At 29.9% G+C, this 11,062-nt stretch overlaps 1 protein-coding gene across 1 annotated transcript; it reads right to left on the bottom strand.

Annotated features, from left to right (window-relative positions):
- Positions 1-7,773: 7,773 nt before the first annotated feature.
- LOC136083402 (tigger transposable element-derived protein 4-like) lies at positions 7,774-9,928 on the bottom strand. Its single transcript, XM_065802798.1, has 3 exons — positions 9,837-9,928; positions 8,825-8,964; positions 7,774-8,522 (listed from the first exon to the last, which is right to left on the bottom strand). The coding sequence occupies exons 1-3, from the start codon at positions 9,926-9,928 to the stop codon at positions 7,774-7,776; spliced, it is 981 nt and encodes a 326-aa protein (XP_065658870.1).
- Positions 9,929-11,062: the final 1,134 nt, after the last annotated feature.

The raw sequence follows: 11,062 nt of genomic DNA, 5'->3' as shown, positions 1-11,062 counted from the left end.
AATCCAACTCCATGATGCCAAGAGAAACTTTCAGAAATCCTCCACCTCCATCAATTCCCAACTTGACAATATGATTCTGGAAAACTCTTCGAGAAAGCAGGACTTCATTCAAAAGCTCGGCAAGATCCTTGCAATGCACAACCACAAAGTCAGTGGAGTTACTCTCTGATAAAACTTGGATGCTGGTTTGAGTAAAAAACTCAGACAACTGTTTGCCAATGGCTTCAAACTTAGCAAGAAAACTAGTCTCCACAATCTTGGTGTCACTGACTCTGTTGATGGTTGATGTCAATTTCTTCATGCCAAGGTTGGACAGTCCTATGTTTAGCTGAACTTGTACAAGATCTTCAGTTTTGATGCTGGGTTCAGGAAAAAGAGCTCTTGCACTTGAGCTTCCTAAAAATGAAATTATATTAACACTTTTTGTAATTTTAAGTTTTAAAATTAAAGGTATTCCCTTTGAACCTGCCATCTTTATATGTATATATAAAAGTATCACCTGTTTTAACTCTAAGTGGTGGACCGCCTTTAGGATGCGATATTTTGACAGTACCACCAGGTGTGGAAGGTTTAGTAGAGATGACTTGGGTAGCTATTTGCTCTGCAGCGAGTGGATCAGCTGTAGCTAGCTGCTTGAGATTCTCTTTAAAAGTGAATGGAGTGCACTGATGTGGCAGACCTCTTTTAACTAGACTCAAACAATCACCACATCTTTGAGGGGTACAATCTTCCACAGGTTTAGAATAGTCCACTGGGCTCTTCTCATTCAACTTCAAATGTCCAACTTGACAAATAAGACAGTTGCAACCTTGATCTCTTGTTGGTGGTCTAACTTTTATAGATGAGAAAGGAAACAAAGGTGGCAGGTTAACATCTTTTCCTTCATCTTTTCTCCGAAGAATTGTTCTACATGAGTCACAAATGCCTCTTGGCACTCTGGTATCAGTCAAATCAAGACTTTTATGGTAATGCTTGAGGATCTTTTCAACAAGGAACTGTGTCAACTCTCGAGAGCACTTCTTAAGACACAAGACACAGACAGATTTCCGACAATCTTCATGATTTTTTGAAAAATTTGGCATTTTGAAATTTTTCTCACACAACTGATAAGTGAAACACTTTAAATAAACATGTTCACTGCCAATTCCCGGAATTTTTAGCTTGTTTACAATTTTGATGCAAAACTTAAAACAAACATGTTCACTGCCTATTCCCGGAATTTTCGGCTTGTTTACAATTTTGATGCAAAACTTAAAATAAACATGTTCACTGCCTAATCCCGGAATTTTTAGCTTATTTACAATTTTGATGCAACAAAATGTTTATAATATAGTTCAACCATGAAATTGTTGGTAAAATTTTATCTTCTGAGTTAAAATAAATACAAATTATACTTGCTATATAGACTGTTATGTTTTAGAGTAATAAATGCTTATTTTGGAGAGTTTTTGAATGCTGTAAAAATGCAAAAATTTGAAAAGCTGTCATTTTGCCCTATTGTGCAAAGTACTAAAAACTAAAAATCAAAATTATTTTCTTGGACAAAATAGTTAGATTTCAAATTTTACATTTTTGGAGTCAGGAAACATTGTAGTTTCACCCTGTCAAAGCGGTTTTCTCGGGTCAGCTCAAAGTAGTTTTTGGTCATTTTTTACAACAGTGATATATATATATATATATATATATATATATATATATATATATATATATATATATATATATATATATATATATATATATGTATATGTATATATATATATATATATATATATATATATATATATATATATATATATATATATATATATATATATATATATATATATATATATATATATATATATATATATAGAACGATGCAAAGCTTGCAATAATAAATAATACAAATCACATTATATAGTAGTTTAAATTTAATTTATAAGTAACTAGAAAAAAAGAAATCAATACTTTTGCCATGAGATACTTTTGTTTACTTTTTGTTTTGCGCACCTTCGTAAGAATAAAAACGAGTAACTTCTTGAACAAAAATATAAACAAAGCTTAAGGTGATAACAAATAAAAAAAAATAAAGCAAAATTGGCCAATATGTCCTTACAAAATAACAATTCCAAAGAAGAAATATATAAATATTTTTACGAGAAACAATGTTACTCAAATAAATATTTAATGCGTAATTACGGTGTTATACTTATTATACTTATGCACCGTAAATACACATTAATGTTTATTTACGGTGTAATAAGTATATATCAAAGTTATTACAAATGTTGGGTTAGCACTGTTGATGTCGTTGTAAAGACTATGAGAAATAGGTGTGTGGAGTAGAAAAAAAAGTAATTGATTACTTCCGTTTTTTCAAAAAATATTTTTTAAAAGGGGGAATTTAATGTAACGATTATTTAAGCTCATTTGTTTTTATAGTTTTTTAGGAAAAACTTATTTTCGTGCCTGCATTAAGAAATCAATTCCGATTTTTTGTTTAACAAACAGTTTTGGTTTGCATGTGTAATTATTCAAAGTTTTTTTGTGGGCTTATGTCAATTTTTTATAAATATTTTTATATTCAGTTGCTGTTTTAAGAATTGACCATTTCAATATAAAATCATCAATATTTTTATCTTTTAACTCCCATATATATTTTGACAGAATGGTGTCTTATGAATACTTGTTATTTTTAAGAATTGCTTATGATTGGCAAAATGTTTTGTTCCATTCAACCTTATGCCAATATATTGTTATGCCAATATATTGCTTATCAGGTAACTTCTGAGAGGAGACAACCCATGTATGTACCAAATTTTTTGATAAACAACTTTCACTCATTTGACAATAATTTTTTTTTGTTTACAATTACACTTTTCTGAAGTTTTTTCATTAAAGATTTTTTTTTTGTTTAGCAAAGCATTATTGTGACCTTTTATAATTCTTTCCATATTTTTTTAAAGAAGAAGAAAAAAATCTTGTATTGGATTGCTAATACAGCATACACGCTGTAGCGTGTATACTGGAAGATACTTAATAGCTATGCTATTAATTATCTTTTAGAGGCTAATGTTTACCTAACGGAAAGACTCCAGTGGAATTTACAATTGTCCATAACAAACACCGGCGCTTCCATATCTGCGTTCCGAATCGTTGGTGCCAACAGTGCACTATGTCGTAGTTTTATACAAATGGGTGGCCAAAATTAGTTTTGAAGAAAGTAATAACTTTTATTTAATTTTTTTATCTTTATGTTATTTAAACTAATTTATTAACTTATTTAGTTCAAACACCTGGACGGCGCTGCGTTTTGACCAAATTTTAAGAGTTTTTTATAAAATTAAAAATTACAGATTTTTTTTTTTTTTTTTTTTAGTTATATTTAATGAAGGAAAAGTTTTTAAGAATTGTTGGGCCTTAATGACTTTTTTTTAGGGACAACTCCGAACAACTAGCCGCACCACTGATTATATCATTTATTATTAATTTTATTGTTTCGTTGGAGCAGGTAACTTGTAAACATTACCACCACAGACCTAATTAGTAAACTGCGTAAGCCATAAATACCTAAGAGGACACTAGTACTTCTACAAAAGGGTACAAACTTATTTTAATTTTTAAAAAGAGAATATTTAAAAAACTTTCTTCAAAGTGATAATTTTTACTTTTGATATTGCTATATTTATTTCACACGTCAATGTTTTCAGCATCCAAATAATCTTTATTAGTAGCTTCTAAATCGTCCATTATTTCAACTTCTAAGTTAATAATTTCTGTTGGTTCCGATAATTATCAAGAATCTAGTTCTGCCAGTTTTATTGATTCCTTATTGTCCACTTCTAAAATTAAAAAACAATTTACTTTTTTTGGAAGTTTGAGCACAACTTTCGTCGTCCATCTAGATTCTAAGGAGATCGAACTAATAAGAGAATCGGATGATCTAATTGCACGGTTAAAGACGTCTTCAAAATTTGCGACGTCTTGAACATTTACTAGCATGTAGTTCACGATGTCGTCTGGAATATTTGTTTCGACATTCAGATGCTTCCTCGGCTAAAACTCCCAAGTAAATTGGCAAGTTTATCATTATTTCTGCTCCATGAACAAGAACTTTGTGAACTGTTGACGCCATTTTATACCAATCATACAGATCTAAATATCGACGGTATACTGTTTTACAGTAAAGTTCAAATAACTCTGGATTCAATGTTTGCTGACAACTTATTGCAATTAAGATATTTTTGAACATTTCAATAATTGTTTCATCAATCCCTAATATTTTGCTTAGTTCTATTGGGTCAGAGAACGCTTTTCTGCAAACATTTCCGGTGGTAGATGTTCCTGCTCCACCAACTGCGGGAAAATCAACTCAGAGATGCTTCTTTTTGAACATTAATTGCTGGATAAATTTCTTTTTGTTATCTTATACTGTCTTAAGTTCTTTGGTAACTCTCCATTTTTTGAATTTAAGTCGGTATGAAATATGTAAAAGACACTCTAGAAATCTTATCCAAGATTGTAATGGAGATATCCCATTGATAAGTGTACCTTTTTTTGCTGTAAATCCACTTAGAAAGTTCTTCAAACAAGTCATTACAGTTGGTGTAGCTCCGCAAATACAAAAGCAATGCGTTGACGATGTGTTTGTTATAATTGCTAAAACCTTTCCATCAATCATGCTCAAAATAAAATTGAAATCAATAATAACAAACTTTCCATTAATCAATTCAATACTCACTGAATGCAAATCCAAAATTTCATTTTCTATATGACGTTTTTTTCATGAAACGATTTCGGCAGTTTCTTTGATGAAATGAAGTTCCATTGGCCAACAAAATCTTACACTTAGAGGCATTAAGTTGGTCCATAAAAAGTCATTTTTTGAAGTTGACACACTAAGCCTCAAAGGTGTTGTTACAACTGCAAACATGCTTGAATCTTGACTGTCAACAGAATCGGAAAACGCTCGATTATACAATAGCTGCCCAGTAAATCCATCCATACCCAAACTGTTTAAAAACAACATTTTTTCACTTAGCTTGTTACTGATATCCAAATAATCCATTATTTCTTTATGCCTCATTTTTATAATTCTTTCAGCGGTATGATTCATAAGTGCTTGTAAATCTACTTTGACTCTTTAAATCACTGACTTCCAAGTGATTATCCTGTGGACCACCCAACTTAAGTGCTTTTTCAACTGTTGAATAAGATGGATATCTTATTTTAGATGCCTGTTGGATTCGTTTATTGCCAGATACGCTAAGATCTACGTCAATTATTATTGCAGCCGCTTCTTCAGCTGTCATTTTATCGTTGTTTTTTGTCAACTGAACAAACATATGATGCGAATCTTTAAGATTTTTGTTGACATGTGTTAAGACATTGAATAAAGAAAAATCTTTATGATTATATACTTTTCTACGGGCTGTAACCAATTATTTTTCAATTGAATCAAAGTTTGAATTTGTATGCTCTCCTGCGATTATCTGGCGTTTACTTCTCTTACTCACACCATAAAAATCTTTTTTTGGTCGGCCTTTTATATTTTGTGCCGATTCCACGAAAAGTCTATTTCAAACTTTTGATTTAACCATTTTTCGTGTTTCTTTTTTTAAAAAACTGTGTTTTTGATGAATCTCTCCAAAATCTTTGATAATTCGATTCAACTCCATTTAACTTTTGTACCAAGTTTTCTTTTTACCATCACTCATTCAAACTCTAGAGGTTATGAAAAGTAAAGCATTGTTTATATTTTCTTCTTTTGTTGAATATTTGAAACAGCTAATAATATCTTTAGTTGTAAAATCCATTGCTTTTAATTTTAGTTGAATATATAACGTTTTGTTCTTTTTAATTTTTTTTTTTAACTATGTTAGTTTCAAGCGTGGAATGTTAATTTTAAGGATAGGATAACAACACATATGTAAATAATTACCTAATTAAATGTCAATTATCAATAATAAACTAAGATTTTCAATTGATTATTGAATACAAAGTCTTATGTAGACTTTTGATCAATTAACACTTGGGAAAACAAAAAATTGAAAACTGCCTATAATCCAGATAGCGCAAACTTCAAAGAGAATTTTCTCGCATAGTCGCAAAAAGTCGCAGCTATTTTTTTATTTCTTAAATATAGACTCAATTCCACGTTATTTAATAATACTTTTGTCGATACCTTTTGATACTTTATTTTTTGCAAGTTCACGGAAGTTGGAAGTTATGATTCAAACTTTTTTTTTCGGCTTAAAACATCATGAAAATTGAAAAAGAAGATTTTTTTTTTTTTTTTGAGCGTATATAAGACGTATAAAATTTAATACTCTTTAATATATAAACAAATTAGCAGAAGAAAAAATTATTCACGAAACGCTGCAAGAAAAACAAAAACATAATTTTTTTTGAAAACTTAAATTTGGCAACCATTTTTGACTTTGATGGTCACTATGTCTGGGATTACTATCACCAGAGTAAAAATATTTTGTATTTTCCTTAATCTGGGTATTTTAAAGCAATAGGAATTTAGTTTTAAAAATTTTGAGACAACTTTTTTTGTGTATTTTGGCCACCCTAAGACACATAGTGCAGTGTAGTAATGAAAGTACAAAATAAATCTGCATTCCAGTTTTTATTTTATAAGGCAGCGCTCCCATTGTGGAAACAGCACAAATTAAACTAACATTCTTGCCACGATTACAATTTTTTCGAAAAAAATTGTTCTTGTTCCTGGTAAACGAGGTTCAAAATACTTAAGACCAAAACTTTTTACATTTGATGATGGTTTATTTGATTTAATTTTAGATCTTTGTTTAATTTTATTATTATTTATATTGATTAAATTTTTATTTATCTAAATGTTCATTTATCTAGATTTAAATTTAATTATTTACAGTTATTATTAATACTCAAATATTTAGTATGGATGGAAGAGAATATAGCTTTGCAAATCATAAAACAAGGAAAAATGTTAGAAAATAGCTCATTAAAATGTTTAAGCATTAAGTTGAAAGAAATGAATCTACAACAAGCATTTCCACTTCTCTTAATTTATCTATGCAGACAGTTCTAAATCTCAAAAAAGTTCAAAAAAGTCGTTTTCTGATAAAAAACGAGGTAAAAGACCTATAAACGCTCAAATAAAAAATGTTATTGAATTATGCGTATAAGAAAACAATCTTTGTACGCAAGAAGCAATAAAAGAAAATCTTTCTGCAGCAGGCTTCAAGATGTCTCAGCCTACACATAGTATATGCCAGAATACACTATATACAGTCTATATAAAAACATAAAAGCTTATATAAGTTATATAAATTATTATATATTATATAAAATTATTATATATTATTTAAAAACATAAAAGCTTATATAAAAGTTTATATAAAATTATATTAGATTTATATGAGTGGTTGACTCGCCTATAAACGCGCATATAAGAATGAATAAACACGCATATAAATATGAATAGACGCGTATATAAAAAATGAATTACCCTTTAATATTAATATACAATAATTCGTCGTTTGGTTTTTTGAAAGGCTTATATAAATTTTTGGAGATGTTAATTGTGACGTCAAGAAAATTAGAGTTTTTTAAAATTATTTTTACAGTACAATTTCTCTAATTCGAATTTAACGGGGAAAAAAAAAGTTCGAATTAGAGAGATTTTCGAATTATAGAAATTTGACTTTTTTTCAAATATTCTGGTCAAAGTAACGAATAGAAATGAAACAAACGAACAAAAGGTGATTCCTAGGCTAAAATGCAATATATATTATGTGATTTAAACTTTTACACTTTCAAAAAAAAGTCAGTAATTGTAGATTGTTTTTTTGAGGCTTTTAAATCCATTTCAATGACACAATTTATGTCTTTAAGAGCCTTCGTCAAATCATATCTAAAGTTAGAATAAAGACTGTAAATCTCGAGTACAGTGACAGCATGCATCGCTTCGTTCAGACTTGGTTTTGTAGCATTGTCAGAAACACCAACGCACTCATCATCAGATTCCTCTTCAGTTTCAATAGCATCATGCTCAGAAACTTCTGCAATGATGTCCTCCTCTGATGATTTATTGGCAATGCAAACATCGAAATCTATGCCCACTAACTCGTCGGCCGTGAGTTTAAAATCCACATCGAATTTTGTTTTTAACAATTCGAGATCATCTCTTAAGTTTTCCATTACAGTCTCGTTTACATCTAAGCCACAGAAAGGGTTGTTATCATCATTTACATGCTTTTCCACTGCTTCTAATGATATTCCTGATTTTTCGAAACAATTTATGAAGGTTTGATCTGGAATGAAATTCCATGCTTTTGTTAGCATAAACATAGCAGTAAAGATAAAAAACTTAAGCATCTCGTTCTCTTTTTCTAAGGCAGCAATTTGCTTTTTTAATGCAAGTGAGCAATATTTGGCTTTAAGAGATCGGATAACTCCTTGATCCATAGGTTGGGTGTTCGAAGTTGTATTCGGTGGAAAAATGATAAGCTCCACCCAATCAAGTTTCTGCACGTTAGGATGGGCAGAACAATTATCTACAATTAAAGCAATTTTCCTTTCCTAAAAACTAAACTTTAGGTCAATTTCTTTAACCCACTCCTGAAATAATTCTGCCAACATCAAACTTTTTGGTTACGCCCGAAAGCAACAAGGAACATTTTTCGCACCTTTAAAACATCTAGGAGACTTCGATTTTCCAATTACAAACATTGAAAATCTTTCTCCTTTAACATTACCTGCGGCCATCCAAGTCAGGCGAACTTCACTATGCTTACCTCCAATGCACTTTCATTTTTTTAATGTGACCTTTTGTCAGGCATACATTGGTAGAAAAGACCGAATTTATTGGCATTAAAAATATTTTCAAGTGAGTATCGAGAAAGAATTGTAGGCAGTGTGGTTTCGAGCCATAGAGTGATCATCTGATCTTTAACAGACTTCGCTTCACCAGAAATGGTTTTGAATGATATACCATATCTACAAAAAAAAAATTATAATTGCTTTGACGTAACTTATACGTGCGATACGTACGCTTGAGTTTAACTTCGAGGTCTTTGTAAGTTTCTAGAATGTCTAATTCTGGAAAATAATTACTTTTTTTTTTTAAAGCGATTAAAGAAAAAGCAGTAGAATAACTATATATTGTAAAGTCATTAATCATAAAAATTGGAGAGAATGTCTCAACTTAGTTGATGGATTGTTGCTAAATGCAGGGGTACAATTGTATGTGCACACTGTAATTGCATGGCAGGTCTTGCTTAAGCATGCACACATATTGCTGCAGTTCTTTTTTGGATTGACATAACTGTTATAATGCAAAAATCTAAAGCAGTAACGGATTATAAATCTTATTAGCTACCCCCAAACTCTTGCGAAGTTAACACCAAAACGTTTATGTGAAATCAATTATTGATCAAGTATAATCAAAAAACGAATATTAGACAAAAGTTTGGAAGATGACCCAAATGACTGCAGTATTTCTGCATAAGTTTGTCTACCATTAAGAAATCTGTTGAAAAACCAACACATCAAGAACTAAGTATGTTTTTTAATAAACTTAATAAATCAAAATCAAAAGTAGCTATCGTAAAAACAATCCCTAAATATGCTCATGCATACTCTACAAAATCTGATCATTGTAAAGTACCTTTAATGAGCGATTTATATTCTTTATATAGAAAAAATTTTTAATTACATAGAGTTGCAATCTTATTGTAAATTTCTTTATCCTAGTTTAAATTTAAATACTGAGCAAGTAGTTAAAATAGAAAGCTTGCCACGATTACAATCAAGTTCTAGTTGTTGGCAATTTTGATGTGGTTCAAATCGATGTTTTTCTCAAAAAAAACTTTAAAGTTCTTCGCTCAGTTTTAGCAGGAATTTCCATGTGTGCTCCGAATGACCCTACAATATCATTAATATTAAAACCTCTATCACCCATAACTGTGTCCCTATAAGCCAGTTTATTCAAACAACCACAATTTTTAGTAAATATTTTGTCACTCGATCTACTGCCCCATCCTTTTGAAATAATAATTATTGTACCTTGTGGATTTATTCTAATCAAATATTTTGCAGTGTTGTGATTATAAGACGACCATGTTAAGCATCTTGCTGTTAGGTTACTAGGTCTATCAATAAACAAGTCAAAGCAATTGGTCACACTTGTAATTTTATCTCCAAATTTGTTTAAAATTGTAGAGGTATAGTCTTTATTATTTCTGAGCGTTCGGGCAATATAAGGAGTGGTGATAGTTTAATAAAAAATACATTGATCATGTGAAAAAACAATCTTGAGACAGTTGTTTTTGAAACGCGAAAACGTTGTGCATTATCAATTGTTCCAGTTCCCAAACGAAGTTTCATCAGACACAAAACTACCTGACAAAGTATTAAGTGCACATGAAATAATTGCACTATCTATTCACAAGTTCAACCTCAGCATATAAGGTGTTATAATCTGGTAAACCATTGAAGTAAATGACTGCTTCAGCATTATTTTTAAAAAGTTGTTTTGAAATCAATACTTCTGTTGCATCATTTAAAATATTTTGATTTCGATCAAGAAATGGTTCATATTTGTCATTTATAATCCTGATTTCATCATTCAATTTATCATCTTTGTTTTCTTAACTGACTTTTGATGAACTTTTTTGGCATAAATTGATTTCAACTTCTTCTACAATAATAACCAACAAAAAAGATGTACGTATTTTTTAAAGTAAAACAAATTGAAATTTGATTTATCAGATCCCTTAATAACTCATTAACGAAAAAGTACCTTTGTCAAACTTACTTCTTTTATTATCAATAACTTGAGGAATTTGCATTGCTTATATTTTTTTACGTCATTTTAATCTATCTACTTTTAATTCTACGTCATCTTTTAATTTCATTGACATTAAACCTTGTTTTTTACTTATATAACGTGTTGGAATCTAATCTGCAAAATCTTTTTCAAATAGTTTTGCTGGTTTTCCTAAAATACAAAATACGTAAATAAATACAACGCAACATAAAAGATATAGAAGTAACTAGAGCAGGTTTTATACTAATTTTGTTATAAATTTAAACT

This window comes from Hydra vulgaris, chromosome 08 (assembly GCF_038396675.1).
Source record: "Hydra vulgaris chromosome 08, alternate assembly HydraT2T_AEP".
NCBI lineage: Eukaryota > Metazoa > Cnidaria > Hydrozoa > Anthoathecata > Hydridae > Hydra > Hydra vulgaris.
The sequence above is the reverse complement of the archived record's forward strand: the minus strand, read 5'-3'. Positions and strand labels throughout refer to the sequence as shown.

Coding starts and splice junctions, on each gene's coding strand:
- LOC136083402 (XM_065802798.1), bottom strand. CDS start 9,928: ATGGGTGATAGAGGTTTTAATATTAATGATATTGTAGGGTCATTCGGA. Junction 8,965..9,836: donor ACTGAGCGAAGAACTTTAAA/GTTTTTTTTGAG, acceptor TTTTTTTTGTAG/ATATGGTATATCATTCAAAA. Junction 8,523..8,824: donor TTTTAATGCCAATAAATTCG/GTCTTTTCTACC, acceptor CTTTAATTGTAG/ATAATTGTTCTGCCCATCCT.